General features: G+C 37.0%; 1 protein-coding gene across 5 annotated transcripts in view; it reads left to right on the top strand.

The window, feature by feature from the left end:
- LOC124134313 overlaps nt 1-15,957 on the top strand; it is a 29,756-nt gene extending 13,799 nt beyond the window's left edge. Inside the window, exons 2-7 of one of the 5 annotated variants that reach the window (XM_048392135.1) lie at nt 2,054-2,268; nt 8,850-8,978; nt 9,693-9,812; nt 13,315-13,434; nt 14,465-14,590; nt 15,771-15,957. In XM_048392135.1, coding sequence (XP_048248092.1) covers nt 8,873-8,978; nt 9,693-9,812; nt 13,315-13,434; nt 14,465-14,590; nt 15,771-15,901 — 603 coding nt within the window. In that variant the 5' untranslated portion in view covers nt 2,054-2,268; nt 8,850-8,872 and the 3' untranslated portion in view covers nt 15,902-15,957. Of the gene's footprint in view, nt 1-2,053; nt 2,269-4,705; nt 4,944-7,630; nt 7,825-8,849; nt 8,979-9,692; nt 9,813-13,314; nt 13,435-14,464; nt 14,591-15,770 lie in introns of those variants that run through there. The other 4 variants (XM_048392133.1, XM_048392136.1, XM_046499060.2 and 1 more) reach the window with 4 other exon arrangements.
- The last annotated feature ends 3,123 nt before the right edge of the window (nt 15,958-19,080 follow it).

The following is a 19,080-nucleotide window of genomic DNA, read 5'->3' as shown; positions in this document are numbered from 1 at the left end:
CTTGACAACAAATTCGCACATAAATCCTGAGATACGAACGTTTTTACACCAGAAGAAGACAATCCAACTAACGCTATGATTACGAGATGGAAGATGGTGTCTTTTTTCAAAAATGTCCCTGAGCTTAACATGAGAAAAACAAATCTGCATATGATAAAGTTTGGAATATCATTTTACAGTTGAAAATATACTGCATAATATACGCGTGACACTAAGAATATGAGAAGAAGACTAATAGGTTTTTTTGTGTTCTGTTTAAATTTTCTCTGAGCTTTTTAGCATAAAACTATGATGACGTTTTGAATTACAGAGAGATCTTTCTATAGTTGAAAACATAATTGTATAATATATTTACATTACACCACAAATTATCTACGTACCGTCATGTGCGTGGTATAATTTCACAATGATTCACCTTCACATGCTCTTAACAATTTGCATCCTATTATTAGTGTGGGAAGATAATTGAACAAAACCAATCCCCCAACAACCATTTAAATACAACGATGTCAACTCATTCCAATTATAACAAATTCATACGCTCATGCACACCGAAATGTTCCTCTAAACGACTTTAATTTTAATTCACATCCCCGACCTTAAACACAATGCGTTATGTGCAAACAGTCAATCGATCAGGGAAATGGCTCAACTTTGCACGTGCTGGCAATTCACGTAATGGCGTTGTTTGCACGTGAGGCATGAGTTTATACGTTACCTTTGCCCCACGCTGCATAACACCAGCCATGGTTGCCTCATCGCGACTTGCCTGCATTGGCCGTTACGGCGAGCGGAAGCCTAAATTAGTGACATTTGCTTTATGAGTGACAATATGAAAATAGCAGGAAATGCTCGTGGAAATATGTATCGTTTACATTAGACCTTTGAGAAGGGAAACCATGTAATGACGCTGGACAGCAGCACATGACAGGAATACCATTAGACGCATAGTTTTGTGCTTCAAGACAGAAACGGGTTTATTGGCGAACATTTTGTTTTCAATATTTATTTTTGTAATAGTGAGGGAGTGAGTAAGGTTTAATGCCGTTTTTTAATAACACTTTACATATTGAGAATCGAACCCGGATCTTTGGCGTGAGGAGCTATCTTTTAACCATTGGGCTACCCCAATGCCTCATTATTGTTACATTTATATATTAATGCTGAAAATACTACAATGTTGTAGACCCGTGAAGATCTGGGTTAGAATTGATCTTCAGGAACCCATACTTGCCCTGAGAGGCGACTATGTTTGTTGTAAGGGGCGACTAACGGGATCGGGTGGTCAGGCCTGCTGCCTTGGTTGATGCATATCATCGTATCCCAATTGCGTGGATCGATGCTCATGATCTCAAACACTGAATTGTCTGGTCCAGAATCGAATATTTACAGGCCGCCGTTATTTAGCTGGAATATTGCTAGGTGCGGCGTTAAACACCAAACAAACAAACAACGTTGTTTTTTTAATTCACTGTGAATTCCTAAAATAAGTTAAGGACCACTCGATTATTTCATATTATTATAATAAGTCTGTCATGTCTAGTAATATGAAGGAATGGGGTGACACTTTACTTCCTTTGAGTAGTATATGTTGGGTATGTGGAGAAATATATGTCTTGTTCTTTTGTTAAAACAAACAAATCAGGTTTTATGTGTCTCGTTGCATTGACCCTTAAACTGAAGCTGCAGTACATTGATCTGAAAACTGATGTCAAACTCAATCGAGTGCGTATACCAATAGCCAGACGTTTAGTAGCCTAATGGGTAAAGCGTTCGCTCGCCATGTCCAAATTACGGTTCTATTCCCAACATGGGTACAACAATAAAGCCAGTTTTAGTGTTTCCGGTCATGATATTGATGGAATAATGCTAAAAACCAAACACACATAATCATCAAAGATTTAAAGAAAATGGCAAAAATGAATCGATGATCTAAAAGGTTTTTTCATATTGTGATTCTAGTACCCCGACCGAGTTGTCTGCAGTTAAAACAAATGGATTAACACGATGAGCAAATCACGGATATGAGTAATGACCATTTATATATTTGCAGACGTTCCGAACTCTAATCGACCGCCTCCGCGGTGTAGTGATATAACGTCCGCCCGGAGAGCGGAAAAAGACGTTACAGATGGTAGTTGATCTTACCCTGCCTGGCGCTCGGCATTAAAGGACTAAAACAAGGACTGGTCGGCTCTGAGTCAGTATACTGTGTCTGAGTGGGGTATTCATGCTAAACTGTATATTGAAACATCTTCGTTTCTTTCTGTAAGTATAAATATATTTGAGTTTGTTACGTCATGTTCTGTATTTAAGTTAGTCCGGGCCCCGTTAATCCGGAAATCTTCTTTCCAAATGGTTACAAATGGGACATCCATATATAATCATAGGGATATTACTATGTACGTTTTTCAGAAATCGTGTTAATCAGAAATGTGTTCATGAACGAATGAATGAATGAATGAATGAATGAATGAATGAATGAATGAATGAATGAATGAATGAATGAATGAATGAATGAATGGGTGTCACACATAAACTACATGAGTTGTATACATCATACAAACATGTTTATATTTTTATTCAAGACAAGTATAGGTCGAGACACTATAGATTTAAACATATAGTACATATGTTTTCTATATTTTTAACATAACCATGAAATGTACAATAAGGGAAAAAATAGAAATTTGGTAAATTTACTTGATTAAGCAAAGTCTAAAAAGCGTTTTCGCGAAGCATACATTTTAAAACACATTTTGTCTAAATCGGCGATAGATGAGGCATTTTGCCTTAATATTATATATTTTGCATCTTGTGTATTATTGACAAACAACCGCTGCTGCAACATGATAGCATTTTCCAGATTACTGGTTGGGCAACAAAGAAAACTTCAATGGTATTTCTTTAACACAACTTCACCTTCATCAAGGTACGTAACGGAAAAGGGGAATTGTTTTTTTAATTGAGCGAATGATTTCTTTCACCACTTTCATCCTTGTTCAAGAGGGACGGTCGGGTAGCCTGGTGGTTAAAGCGTTCGCTCGTCACGCCGAAGTCCCGGGTGCGAATCCCGACATGGGTACAATGTGTGAAGCCCATTTCTGTTGTCCCCCGCCGTGATATTGCTGGAATATTGCAAAAATCGGCGTAAAACCATACTCACTCACTCACTCACTCACTCACTCCTTGTTCAAGAAACATCACGACGGATAAGACCAAGAATTTGCATACGTTGCAGATCCAGCTCAAACAAGCTGTATCCGCGCTTGATTTTATATGTTGTACCCACGATGGGAATCGAACCTGGGTGTTAGGAGTGACGTGCGGACGTTTACCACGAGACAACTCACCACCTCTCATTCTAAATGAAAACCCGAGTTTATCAATATCAACTGACCTATATACTGGCATACACAAAAAACTCAGTTCACGTGGACGTGGTATGTGTCTCGGTTAAAACAGGTTAGGTGATGTTTGACATTTATGTAACATTCTTTACAAATTTGTGACGCCTCAAATATCTGGTTTAGACCGAAATAAACGCCGAAAACAATTCCCTTTTTTTCAGTCTGTCCATTTCAATAAAACGTCCATGATGTGAAACAGGAAATCGAGACATTTATGCAGTGGCAACATACCTCACACTTGTGAGGAAGAAGTGTATATTTAACGCTGACCTGCGTTGGCACCACACAGAGATGGGTTTTGTGATATGCAAACTAAATAATTTGAAGAGCTCGAAATGGCTACAAACAACCTTTAGTTATAGGAGGGATGACAAGATAGATTCGAATTTCCGTACTTGCGCTGTGACGTGATATGTCGACTGACGCTTATGTAAATTCACCTTGATATTGTCAGCGTGAACCCGCACACTGTCGGGGATGTTTATTCAGAATAAGTAATCGATACTTTAATTTATTAGAAAAAACATATGTCACAATCGTTTATTACAGTTTAACCTCGTTATCCCGGACAGACTTGTGTCCCAGGTGAAATCGTCCGGTTTAATTACGTTATATGGTTTAAACAGAATTTGTCTGGAGTGACTGAGTGCGTGAGTATGGTTTTACACCACTTTTAGCAATATTCCTGCAATATCACGACAGAAGACACCAAAAATGGGCTTCACACTTTCTACACATGTAAGGAATCGAGCCCGGGTCTTCGGCTTGACGAGAAAATGCTTTAACCACTAGACTACCCCAGAATCGTCTAGAATAAAGGTTCCAAGACTAACGGGGCTTCACTGAAAGTTTTACTTAATGTCTTCAACACCATTAGGTAGCAAAGATCAAATTTCATCATTAAACATTTTTCGCATGCTTCTTGGTCAGTAAATGATAGTACCAATGTACATTGTGTTTGTTCTATTTTTAAGACACGTGTCATCATCATCATTGTTTTTGATAATTACATAAATGTGACACACGTCCACAAAGCCTATTTAACAATATTTTTCGCATCAGAATCATTGCACTGTGCCAGATTCATTAAAAAAGATACCCAAAATATATGTAGCGCCAAGATCAAAGTACAAATATGTGACACACAAAGGTTTTCCCATTACAAGAATGTAAATATTCAGGGAGAGCTAACATTAACATAACCCGTCTCTGTGATAACATCAGTAATTATTGTCTTATATAGGCTTTGTTGGTTGCGGGGCTAGAGGGCCAAAGTAGAGCAACACGCCATCCTATTCCATCGTCCCGATGACAGATAAAGAACCGCCCAATTCGGTTTCCTGGTATTATCTATAACAAGTCTTACTACTCATTGTCACACTGCCTTGAATCATTCCACGAGGCAATGGCAGGGTTAAATGCGTGTCGAGAGAAAAGGACCGCTCAGGCGAAACAGTCACTTTAAACACGATACAACATTGTTGGAGGTTATTGTGGTTTTTGAAAACAGGAAAAGGCTTCATGAAATGAAAGGTGACGTTTTTCCTTTAAAGTTTATAGTTTAGATATGTTTTTTTTTCTTTTGACATCATTTGAGTACATCCTCAGCGTGCGAAAAAGGTAAAGTAAGATTGTGTCTATTTAATGTGTGTTTTGGGTAGGGTGTTTCAAATTAAGTGTAATTAAATCTTTCTTTCTTTATGTATGTTGAACGCGTAGAAGAAGAGTGGCCTGTACGTTTTATAATAGTAGAAGTAGTATCGACATTGTCAGTGTTATCTGGATAGTTGTTATTGAAGAAGTAGTAGTGAAAGAACATGTACTTAGTGGACGTCGTCGTCGTCGTCGTAGTAGTAGTAGTAGTAGTAGTAGTAGAAGTAGTAGTAGTTGTTGTTGTTGTGTTTGTTGTAAATGTGGTCATGTTGTAGAAGTAGTAGTAATATTGATGGTATAATGGTAGTTGAATTGGTTGTAGTAGTAGTAGTAGTAGTAGTAGTAGTAGTAGTAGTAGTAGTAGAGGGGCGGCGCCGGCGGTGGTAGTAGTAGTAGTAGTAGTAGTAGTAGTAGTAGTAGTAGTAGTACACCGGTCGGTGTTGTACTTACAGTAGATGTAAAGAATGTGTAGCGATTGTTTAAGGTAATTGGTTGAGTATAACGTGTTAAAGTGACATAGTTTCCACCGTATGGCCAAGAAGGTGTCGTATCAATGCATAGTATTTCACTGCTCCCGGTCGTGGTGTATCACAAGGGTCTGTACCAGTGCTGACATTTATGTCACAGTTTAGGACTCGTTACATGTGTAATACTACCGTGACAAGATCAACTGTGATGACAAGCATATCTGTAATGGGGCCACTGGGTCAGCCGCCGTTAATAAACAGAGCATTGTTTTCCAGTCAAGTAACTTGCTGTAGAATAATTAGTTATTTTCAAAAATATTGATAAAGATTAAATGTTATAATTGGGTCAATGTTAAGTTTTCAATTTATTCTTCGAGGAAGTTAATGCATTATAAAGTAAAAACGTTGTGATAAAGATTTTAAGTTTTATTCTAGATATGTCATTTTTTTATTCGAGACAGTCACTGTTGTAATAAATTCATTATTTAGTAAAAATTATTTTGATAAATATTTGTTTGTTTTATTCTAGATATGTGAACATTACAATTTTGTATTTTTTCAAGATTTCTTAAATTCAAGATAGAGTATCTGTAAGTCGTATTGAAATTATAACGTTTGTTTAATCAACTTATCTTACAATGACCTTTATGTGAACATGAAAGCGTGGAGTTTATTTTGTAAACAATATTTTGTTTCTCTGAAAACATAACCATATTTAGAATAAACAAATAACAAAATGATAATGAGGAGACCGAACCAAGGCTATATTTTTTAAATCGTATTTCTTTTAAGTTTTCATTTGACACAACACTTCAACATGAAGAGAATAAACCATTAGCGACGCACCGAGTGTCATGTCGCGGGACGGAGATATATAACACGAATGTGTTGTAAATATGCTTAACTCGGCAAATATGTCACTTGGTAAAATGTTAATAAGCATTATAAATCTCCCACTGTGCAACACAAGTTGTATACCAAGTTATGTTAAATAATATACTACATATTCAACATCCCCATCAAAAACTAAATGCGTACGACGCCTAATAAAAACGTGTTTCAAAAGAACCTTGATAACACCATGAAGACAAGATATATATGCCCAAACCAAAATATTTATCCCATGATACTGTGGCACTGTTATTAGTCAGAATCAGAATCTGGCAATGTACTCTGATTTTAAGGATAGGTTTTTATGTTGCTTTGTGTATGGGGGCACGGCATTTTTCATGGTAAACAAAAAGTATAGTCTCTGACGTTCACAAAAATCTTAATATCCTTGCTAACGTTTTGTTTCATATAGATGTAAATGTAACATTATTCTAATTTTAACTTTCCCATATAAGTTATTAAAATAGGGTAGTCAAATGCCTATCCAAATTATTCTGTGTGAGTCCGTTCCTACTAGAAATACCTTTACCTACATGAACAGACAACGGGTCAAAGAGAACAGGGTACTGTAGTGATACTGGGTATTTCAAACGTAATATTTTGCCGAGGTAACATGTAGCGAATACTGTGAACGCCCTTAGTCCGGACCCCGCTACTCCGGAAATCCCGCTTTCCTAACGATTCTGCTTGGATCATCTACTGTATAGAGAATATTACGCTGTTTAATCCACGTATTCGTTTATCTGGCTGAATTCATTGAGAACAGTACCGTTAGGTTTAAAAAGATTTCACTGCAATAATATTTATTCTGAGCCATACTGGGGACGACTGACGTTACCTAAGGTATCAAGATTCTGTCAGTTTTGTTACTACAGAAACGTGTAGCGAAAATATGTTTGAAATATGTTTTCCAGAATTCTCGAAAGAAAATGGGTTAAAAAAACTCGGAAACACAAGGTCGTCTTTTAGGTGCGGGCAAAGTTCTTCACTTTAACAGGACAGATAAAAGAAAATAAGCTTACACTCAAAACGCTCCCAGTTCGTATCTTCCTGCTTTCGCGTGTTCTGCTTTGTTTGGACATTAAAGTAAACTGAAGTCTGACATCTTCAATCCACCTAGTATCAAGACGCTGTCAGGAATGTTTATCGCGCTAGCATTAACAACATTGCAGGTGTAAGGTACGAGACACAGCAGAGAACACACATTAACATGATAAACGTTTTAAACGTTGCCAGCTTCTAGACCTTCAAGTTGTACACTTTTTCTCAGTGTTGAGAGATGGTCGAGGATTGTGTGAATGATCTGATGTAGTGTATTGCTGAAGAAAGGACTGGTTCTCTTTACGTTGTGAGTGTACGCTTGGAGGAGTGGATGTATCAATTGTACTACTGCAGAACAGGTCGTGAGCATTGTTGGATTATTCCAGTGAACAGTGAACAGCATGTGCCTCCTCCTTGTTGCATAAATGCGTTACTTCCTTGAGTACCAAAGAACTTTTGTTTTGAGTAATTTTGCAATCTGTAGCAGGCACAAATCTTTGCCATATTTGCATTCATGTTTAACCTGTAGCAGTAGCAAGGGTAAGATTGGGTATATTTGAGGTCAGGAAAAGGTGTGCCTTCTTCTGGAATGTGCTGTTTGTTTGTTTGTTTGTTTGTTTGTTTGTTTGTTTGTTTAACGCTGCAGTCAGTATTCCTTCTATATGATGACGCCCCCGAAAAAAATCGAGTCTGGATCAGGCAATCCAGTGATTAGTAATAAGAGCAACATGTGTCATAAGTTGGAATACGATGGCGACACCTAATCGACAGCACACGAGGTCAGCGATCTGACCTGCTCAGCCATTTGACGCATCAGTGACAAAATTGATGTCCGATGCAATTCCCTATGTTGACTTGTACCATATGTTCCCGTGTTTTTTCAGGTGAACAATTGACTTGCATTTGCATGTGTTTGTGACGCGTGTCAGGGTGGGGCAGGATACGCTCACTGTTTCGCGAACACCTGGTATCATTACTATTTGATAGAGATTCATAAACACATGCTCATGATAAAGTCGGAATCGTACAATCGACTCTGCTTTATGCAAAAAAATTCTATTGGATATGGAAAGGGTTTTGTCGCTTTATTTACATTTGACCACTTTCTAAAAGACATTGTGTGTTCATCGTTGGATATACTTCTCGAAGTGTATGAACAAGTTTGATGTGCACATTGTCCTGTTCCTCAATGTATGGACACACCTGGTGTAATCTTTACACGTCAACAATGATTCTGGAGTACCTTTAGGCATGCATTTGTCCTAATTCTGGTTAGACGTGTTTCATTTCCATGAAGCGGGGATATGACAATGGGTACCCTTAATACTCCGACGTATGACGGAGATATTTCGTGGCGTTGTATGACACCCGTATGGTGATGTTGCAGCCACAGAGACGTTGCTGAGGGTGATGCTGCTGCAACTGCTGCTGGTGTTACAAACTGTTTTCGGCCTGACCAACAGTGTAGAGCTACGGTGGTGGAGATACCAGCGCATACAAAAGAAAAACAGAACTTGTAAGACATTATGACGTCATTGCAGTGATTACGCTAAGGGTGACTAAGGCACGACTTGGATAACAAGTTAGTCGAATGAGTGAGTGAGTTTAACGGCACTCTTAACGGTATTTCAGTTATATCACGGCGTGTCAGCTTAAGGTGGGGTTTCTCGAATTGATCCTTTTTCATTCGACTCTACATGGCTGAAAATATTGCCGATGTGACGTAACAACCTCACTCACTCACTCGCTCTACATGTGCAGCCGAGATACGAATGTTAATCCTATTGGGGCACTGTCGCTGATCTATCTACAACGTTATTGTGCTCACAATATTCAACAGTGCCTTCATGAATGGCACTTGTAGTTTGTTGTCTTTTTGTATAATGCATTTAAAACTAATTCATTTTCGGAGCGACAATACATTTAGATTATTTTGCTTTAATTGACAAAATTTTGTTTTTAATTTTAGTATTTTCAGCATGTTGAAGATCAAGATTGTCCTGAATTTAACGGGAGGGTTATCTTTTCTTGTCTTAACTCAACCGCCATATTGCTTTTGAGTTTGAGTTAGCGCTCTGCCCACGGGGAAGAAAATCGAAAAAAATGTAGTCATTCTGAAAAGAAGATTTTGAAGAAATATTTTGTTTCTTCAGGGAACAATGTAGTGGACATAATGGTAAATCCGATTTAATGTACAAAAATACATATGATCATTTATTTTCTGCTGTAGACGACGATTGTAACGTGGAGGCGAAGGCGTTTCGTCACGGGCAGGTGTTCGTGTTGGAAAGGACGGGGCCATGCGTAAAATACAGATGCCAGTATGGCGGCTACAAAGTCATCAACCACGGTACAGTTGTTCATGTTAGGGGTAGAACAGGTCTTCACCACTCCAGCAAAAGGCCACTATGCTTGTTGTAAGAAGCCACTAACGGGATCAGGTGGTCAGGCTCGCTGTCTTGGTTCATAAATGTCATCTATCCCACTTGCGTCGATCGATGCTCCTGATGTCAATCACTGGATTGCCTGCGCCATACTCGATTATTTATAGACAGTCGTCATATAGCTTGAATATTGCTAAGTGCGGCGTTAAACAACAAACAAACAACAAACCAGTTTTATACGTAGTTTGAGCGAGTTAGCTTGATAAAACCTGACATTGAACAACAAGGATTTACATAGGTCTGTATATTTGCGAGTTTAGACATTTTCGGTAATGTTAGACATTTTTTTCGTTTATATCTTCATAAACGCAAATATGTTAAAGTCATGAGTTATCGTCCGTTTACCTTTCATTCATGTAGCATAATGTTTAAACGGGATGTGTACAACAATGTCGCAACGATACAAAGTATGTTTGCATTTATAAAATGTTTAGGAGAAAGTCATCTCAGGATAAATCGAAGTTGGATATATTGACTTTTAACAAGAGTATCCAATTCAATAACGAATTACACATTTTTTTTAATTAACAGAATTCAAGGTTCAAATTATCTGAATACCATATGCACTATGTGAACGTCCTAAAGAGTTTCGACCCGTGAAGATTCCGGGGTAGAATAGGTCTTCAGCAACCCATGCTTGCCGTAAAGGTGACTATGCTTGTCGTAAAAGGCGACTAACGGGATCGGGTGGTCAGGCTCGCTGACTTGGTTGATGCATGTCATCGATCCCAATTGCTTGGATCGATGCTCATGATTTCAATCACTGGATTGTCTGGTCCAGACTCGATTATTTACAGACCGTCGTCATATAGCTGGAATATTGCTGAGTGCGGCGTTAAACAATAAACCAACCAACCAACCTAAAGAGTTTCATTTATAACGTTGGGTGTCAAAGTCAAGTCAAAGATGTTTATTGTATCAAAGGCCATCGGCCCATATACAAGTTCAGATAAATACAGTGGGTGAGAATTTACAGATTGGGAGATACAACAAAAATTATATAAATATAACATTCATTTAACAATCGGTGATAATCATGAGGACTTTCTAGGGTGAGGTAATTAAAATTATGAATTTCCACTCAACATGTTATTTCGTAGTTCCATCCCATGTTTTACAAATAAAGACAGTTTAAACATTACATCGGCATCATTCGATGACAAAATAGAAACAAAAGCTATTCTACTTGTCTTAGATAAGAAACATTCTGGTATATATTTAGTACGTAATTCTGCATAATAAGGACATTCAAAGGTAAAATGTATTTCGTCTTCTATTGCAGAGTTACAGAATGGACAAATTCTTTGTATTCTTTCAAGTGATATATTCCGTCCATAGTTAATCATAAGTTTTGACAAGCCAAGTCTGTATTTAATATATCCATTTCTTAGGTGACTATTTGTTAAAACTGATAGATATTTTTCTGGCTCTAATAGAGTCTTAAATGTTCTGTACAAATCATAACGTGAACTATTTTCCAAGTTGCATTGCCACCCTTGATAGAACATATTTATTGCTATTTTACGAAAATCATTTAGAAATAAATGTTGATCACCAACAGATTGGTTAAGCCATATATACCCATATCCATGTGAGAATAATAGTGTCCTAATATGCGATACCCATGTAACCTTACCGATACTATCTAAATGAAAGAGCATGTTATAAGCTTTTTTCGGAAGCCGATGTTCTGGCATACGGATGATATTAAACCAATATTTTAAACACTTTATTTGTGAATTAATGTAAAGTGGGTATCTTCCACATTCTCCATATATCATATTATTTGGTGTTGCTATTCCAACGCGAAGAAACTTTTTACATGCCAGTAGGTGAATTCTTTCTAAACATTCATATCTTCGGTAACCCCACACTTCAGATCCATACAATAAAATTGGCTGTATTTGAGTATCAAATAATTTGAAAAATACTTTTGGAGTAATAACTCCAAGTTTATGTGAAACAGACATTATATTAAGTAAAGCTCGTTTCCCTCGCAGTGATAAGTCAGATACACATTTGTTCATATTTAGTGTTGAATTAAACATTGTGCCGAGATACTTATAACCATTAACTACATTAATTTGTTGTCCATTTAAGTACCATCTTTCCCTAAAATTTAAAGGACCCCCTTTTCTGAATACTATAATTTCTGTCTTATCTAAATTTACAGATAAATTCCATTCCTTAGTATATTTATCTAATACATTCAACTGATTCTGTAGACCAATAACAGTGTCAGATAGTAAAATAACATCATCGGCAAAAAGGAGCATAAGAAGTTCAAGGATGTCAGGATACATCTGTATACCATGCTTGCCGTTACTTGAGATTTCATAATATAATTCGCTTATGAAAAACGAAAATAACAGAGGACTCAGTATACATCCCTGACGTAAACCAGATGGGCAATCGATAAAATCAGTAACACCATAATCACTACGTACACATGACTTGATATTTGAATACATTGATTGTATTATATTAAACATCTTCCCTTGTAGTCCAGCTTTTCTTAAACAACACCATAATTTATAACGATCAACTGTATCAAATGCCTTTTTAAAATCAATAAAAGCAACGTAAACCTTGTGTTTACGACGTGTTAGACATTTTTGAATTGCAGCATATAATGTAAAAATATGATCTACGGTTGAATAATTTTTTCTAAAACCAGCTTGAACTTCCGGTATCTTATCTCTCATATTTGCCCAGTTAGTAAGCCTGTTATTCAAAACAGAGGTAAAAATTTTCCCCAGAACACTCATTAATGAGATCCCCCTGTAGTTATCAGGGTTTCTCGGATCGCCTTTTTTATGTAGAAGGACTATTTCTGAACAAGACCAACTGTTTGGAAATATTTGATTATCAAAGAGTTTGTTGAAACATTTATGAAGAAATGGCATAATATCTAATTGGGAACATTTAAGCATTTCTATCAGCACTTGATCGGGCCCGGCGGATTTTCCTTTTTTTAACTTATTTATTGATGATGTAATTTCATGTTCAGTTATCGTAGAATTTAGTATGAATGCATCAATATCTGTAAACTGATTAGAACTGAGTTCATTTTCATCATCTAAGTGAGGAGAAAAAACATTGTCATTTTCAAAAACCTCTCTAAAATGGCACAGCCATTCTGCTTTCGTTATATGATTCTTCTGTCTGGGTTTGTTTTGTAATGATCTTATCTGTTTCCAAAAGCTAGATTGACTATTTATGCTTCTATGCAATCTTTCAACTGATTTCTTACGTGAAATGGATTTAAATTTTCTGCAACAAAATTTATAATGATTTCTTTGTCTACAGTACACAATTCTGTTAGCGACTGTTCTTTGTGTCAAAATGGTTTGCTGGTTGTATGAAACGTATTTTGTATAACAAACCAATGCCTGTTGATACTGACAGGTTCTCAGTGCCGGGAGGGACGACGATGCTGGGACCTTCACTCCTACAGAACCAGTGTGTGTACACTAGAACAGTGCCTGGAGATTGATGGCCGGGTCAGGTTCGTCGTTGTTGGTGAAGGTACCCTGAGAAGTCCTCTTTCTTTTCTTTGATACGTGGTTTTACATACGCGGATCTGGAAGCGTGTACCCTCTTTTTTTAAAGCATACTAAACATTTTTACATTCGGAAATGGTATAGGTGGTCGGGTATACTAAAGGAAATAGTTTTACAATACTTTGACCAAATTCATTTGATAAATGTATATATAGTTTCGACAAAAGTACACGATTACTGAACGGTAATTGTCACATTAAAAAATGCATCCCTCATTTTCCAAAAAACTGTATCCGCGCTTGAAAACGTATCGATGTAGTATCAGAAAAAATGTAATATCTTAAAAACTTTGAATAAAAAACGATCATGTGATATTATAGATGATTACGTTATGATAAATGTGGTAGATATTGACCCGTTTGGCACCATACAAAGACTGACATAATTATATGTACATGATCGGGGGTAGAATAGGCCTTCATCAACCCATGCTTGCCGTAAAAGGTGACTATGCTTGTCGTAACAGGTGACTCACGGGATCGGGTGATCAGGCTCGCTGACTTGGCTGATGCATGTCATCGTATCCCAATTGCGTGGATCGATGCTCATGATGTCAATCACTGGATTGTCTGGTCCAGGCTCGATTACTTACAGACCGCCGTCATACAGCTGGAATATTGCTGAGTGCGTGAGTGCGGCGTTAAACAACAAACAAACAAACATATTCATGACAGCTGGGACCCGTAATGTATTACCGCACAAAACATACATCCTTAAGACAATTACATCTTAGTGTATTGAGGGGCGGTCGGGTAGCCTAGTGGTTAAAGCGTTCGCTCGTCACGCCGAAGACCCGGGTTCGATTCCCGACATGGGTACAATGTGTGAAGCCCATTTCTGGTGTCCCCGGCCGTGATATTGCTGGACTATTGCTAAAAGCGGCGTAACACCAAACTCACTCACTCACTTAGTGTATAGAAATAATGAATAATTTCACATTGCAAAGATATATATTTATTGAGTTTGTGACGAACTATCGTTGTCCCCTCTCCCAGGCTGTCAGTTTGAGAGGAAGTGCTACAAGGTAGGCACCACCTGGATACACAACTGCTACCTGTATATCTGCAGAAAGGAGGACATGCACATGGGCGTGGTCTTCAAGTCCGTGCTGCTCGGGGGACGTGAGTCAGCTTCATATACTAAATGTTTATAACTTCATTTTTTCTATTTCCATATATTAACATAGTTTACATGAAAAAAAAATAATTCAGTATTATAATTATTTTTTTCACGATCGGGCCACGGGGATACAGTCGTCTAATGCACCGCATTTCGCTGTGCAGAGTTGCGTCCCTTGGAAACGCCAAAAAGCTATGGTTGTTGGTTATGTTTCTAGGTTTGTCAACACCATTCCCTTTCTCGTGGGTTTCACCGAAGTGGTAAACGTCTGAGACCTGCGGGGCTTTCCCACATTAAGCTGTCACGCCGTGATATAACTGGAATACTGTTCAAAGCGACGTTAACCCCAACTCACTCACTCACTTTTTTTAAGAACATATTTTACGCCCGTTGCAATATATCATGTCCTTAATTCATTTTACTCCCTTTACCATTTTTGTAATTTGGATATTTTCTGTTCTTTTATGAATACATGGAGGGAATATTACATCCTTTGTAAATTGTTCTCTTTATATCATTTGATTATTTTACATCATTTAGGAATAATTAAATTGTCCTTATTATCTGCAATCCATTTTACGTCTTTTATAAATTATGTATTATTTACACTTTTCATTATCACATTTTTATCCTCATCAAATAATATCCCTCAACGCATGTGTAAAAACAATGAATATCTTCAGCATTTTTTACGAATTATTTTATTATTGTCAGTAATATCCATGAACATTTACATTCTTTACAAATTATATTTCATTATATTCTTTACTGATCAACATAATTTAATGCTACAACGCTCTGGCTGAAAATATAACACCGTGTACTATTTCTATTAACGTTTAACGAGCATTTCGTAATGAATTTACTCACCGCTGTATTTGTTATTATCATCTACATGTTATATCAAACAACATCGTCATGCAAAATTCCATTATAATCCATCCTTTCTTTAAATATTTACGGTAGCGTTTAAAGCCACTTTTAATATCAATCTTAACAATATTTAGGTTACACCATAGCGTCTATTTAAACGGCGTCAAACCCAACACACTCACGCACTCACTTATATATCCTAACAATACGTGGACAGCCTCTGTGGTCGCTATGTAAGTGCAATAATCTTTGACGCGACGTTGAACCCCATTTCACCTCGCCTCACCACAAAATATGTTCGTTATCCAGGTTGCCGGGACGTTTACGGCGACTGCCATGACGCCGGGACGTTCTTTCACTACAGGATGGGCCGAACCCTCTACCGCTTCTGTTCCTGCAAGGTCAGGGGAGGTAATATCCAGTACGACTGTTTACCCTGATCCGCTGTGTTGTACTGTTCTATACACTGTTGTTGTTATTAAATATTTATTCGTTATCAAGCTTGTTGTTTTATCATTGTACACAATGAAGTAACAAACAAGACTTAGGGAAGGCGACTTTGGATAGTGACTGGTCGTCGGAACACGATTGGTCCCGTTTGTTTATATGATTTTACTCATGGAATGAAATACGGGAACGGCCAAAACGGAAAGGTACTTGCAATGCAGGGTAAGTTGAACCAACTCGCGAAACGCGTTTGAGACAAGAAGACGGTGCACAGGATATGGACAACATGCTTGGTTTGTGACAGGTAGAGAGGGTGTACGCATGTTTTTCATTTTTACAGCAAATGAATTCCCTTCGTTGTCACGATACTTCTCAGTTGTTGTTATCTATGCAAATTTGCTGTCATCGTTTTCACAGCCACCGGTACCTCACATCAGCACGTAGTATTATTTGTGAGTGAATGAGTGAGTATGGTTTTACGCCGCTTTTAGCCATATTCCAGCAATATCACGGGGGGGGGGGGGGGGGGGGGGGGGGACAGAAATGGGCTTCACACATTGTACCCATGTCGGGAATCGAACCCGTGTCTTCGGCGTGACGAGCGAACGCTTTAACCACTAGGCTACCCGACCGCCCCCGTAGTAGTATTATGTGCTTTTGAACTCCCCACTAGAACTCGTTGTTATCCGAGAAAGGACATGCACATATCCATCGTACTATTTGTCGCGGACCATCCGCTACCCCTTTCTTCACAATGGTCCGCACCAGTGGGCGGAACTCATACATAATCATACGGGGTTAATTGTCAGGTCATATCTCAACTTATCCTTGCTCTGCAGTATGTAGGACGAGGTGGTATAAGAGCCGTTTTGGATCCACAGAATCTGCATAATAATAGAACTGAGAAAAATAGCATATACATTGGTATGAAACTTATCTGATCTGTTCACATATGAATGAGATATGGAGACTTTGTTTATTCCAACAATTACATGTTTGTAACTTTTGACAACGCAAAATGCATAGATAAAGATAAACTCTGTTAAAATGCTGATTTTAGAGGCTTCAAGGAAGCGTTTTCTAAATTATACATTTAAACATGAGCAAGTCTTTGACCCCAGCTAATTTCCATAGGACATGTTGATAAAAACAGTTCAAATATGTGATAAAAAAACTCATTTGTTGTTCGCAAATTCTGACTTTTTCACTCCTTTAAACAATATTTATATATTTGATCAAGTCAAAAGTCCAAAAGTAAAAAGGAAGCAACCATTTTTACATGTCTGATAAATTTTATACAAATATTTGAAAGTTTTTCCGAAACTTTAAAATTTGATCTTTTCCGTTGGGCCAAAAAGGGCTTGTTACGACGTAAATTGTAATAAAAAGGTAAATTGTAATACTTGCAGCAAATTGTAATAATTTTGACGTAAATTGTAATAACAACGTAAATTGTAATAAAATTTGACGTAAATTGTAATACGCAAATTGTAATAAAAATTGACGTAAACTGTAATAATCTCAACTTGCGGTAAAATGTAATAACTTTTTACGTAAATTGTAATATGCTTATAAGTTACAATCGTCATTAAAGTATGGGTGTGGGGGAGGATTGAGGTCGTTATCGTACATTGTTGTATAATTATATGTATATATAAACGCATTGGAATTTCATTTCTATGGTTGTCCAGAAAAGGATTTATTACTAGATTGAACTTAGTTTTCTTATTTATTTGAGAAATACTCCTTGTGTTTTGTACTTAATTGTAATATATATATATCCTATTGACGATTTTCATCATAATTGTTCATATTTAACCTAATGGAATCATATTTCAATTGGTAAAGCAGGTAGTAATATACACAATGGAATAATTATAACGTAACAAACTTACACAAATATATTGATGTGTAAATGTGGAAAGTCTGACTTTTACTGACTGAAGCAAATTTATTTATTTTGCAACTGTATATTTGTACATCTTTTATGCGGAGAGGGGTTTACTAAGTTGCAAGAACTTGCCCCCAATAAAATTCTGATTTTGTTCTGTGAATAAAATATGTTTAAACTAAACTAAACTAGCAAATGGATGACATGTCATTCTGCAGTAGTCTGTGTGCAAGCTGATTTATACATGTTCACATACATAATATCAATTTATTATTATTCAAGTTTCAATTTTTTTTAACGTTGCTCGGAGGATGTAAAGCAAATAATGACAATGTCCTTGGCGATGTACATGTAGGTATCTGAACCCGCAAGGACTACCTTTATCAATTATTTTACGTGCAGCTTGTGTCATGTCTGTATTGTTAGAATGATACTCTAGCAACTGTACACATCGAAATTTATGACTGAAAGATCAATCCTCGGGTTAAAGATGATGGATTACATTAGGTACGTCTATTCGACAAATAGGTTAATTGATTTATCATCCAATAGTAGCTTAGCTAGGCGTCCATCGCAATAACGTTGAGTTACGAGTTACCGAAGAGAGCTCTGTGCAACCGGACCCTGAAATTATGTCGATTTGCATTGGAGGTTTACTTAATTTGGTAAGGAGCACATGACCGTTTCCTTGAAACAAACGAGACAATTCAATCGTATTTATACATTATATTTTGACAAAGAATTCAAATTTCAACAAATGAGTGTCAGATCTCCTGTGCAATGTCAAAGGAAAAAAAACAGTCGTCAGCAAATGCAGCATAGATTTCCCATGCATGGGAAAGGAGAATACTTAATACATAAAATTATATACCATGTTTTTATTAATATCAAAAGAGGGGCGTGGATATTCCTTACCTACATTGCATATACTATTAGGTATTGTGTACTCTCGATCTCTGTGAACTTCTCACAGATAAAGAAATAATAATAAATAAATGCAAACCATGTTAACTTATGCAATATTTGTAGCAATGTATGATTAACATATGGATCATTAATATAACATAAAATATTTCCTTTCATAGGAAGAAGTATATTTAATTAAATTAATGAATAAATGTACCTGTCTGGATTCCTTTCATATGTCATGAAGAACTAACAACAACTTACTGACAACTTTTGCTGGGATAATAACTCCTTGCCCAAACAACAAAAACAGAATCCATCATGATAACGGCACGAACTCATAATTCAAAGCATACACAAATAATATCCGGTATC

This window comes from Haliotis rufescens, unplaced genomic scaffold (assembly GCF_023055435.1).
Source record: "Haliotis rufescens isolate VD_foot unplaced genomic scaffold, xgHalRufe1.0.p SCAF_11, whole genome shotgun sequence".
Lineage (NCBI taxonomy): Eukaryota > Metazoa > Mollusca > Gastropoda > Lepetellida > Haliotidae > Haliotis > Haliotis rufescens.
This window is presented reverse-complemented; position numbering and strand designations above follow the sequence as displayed.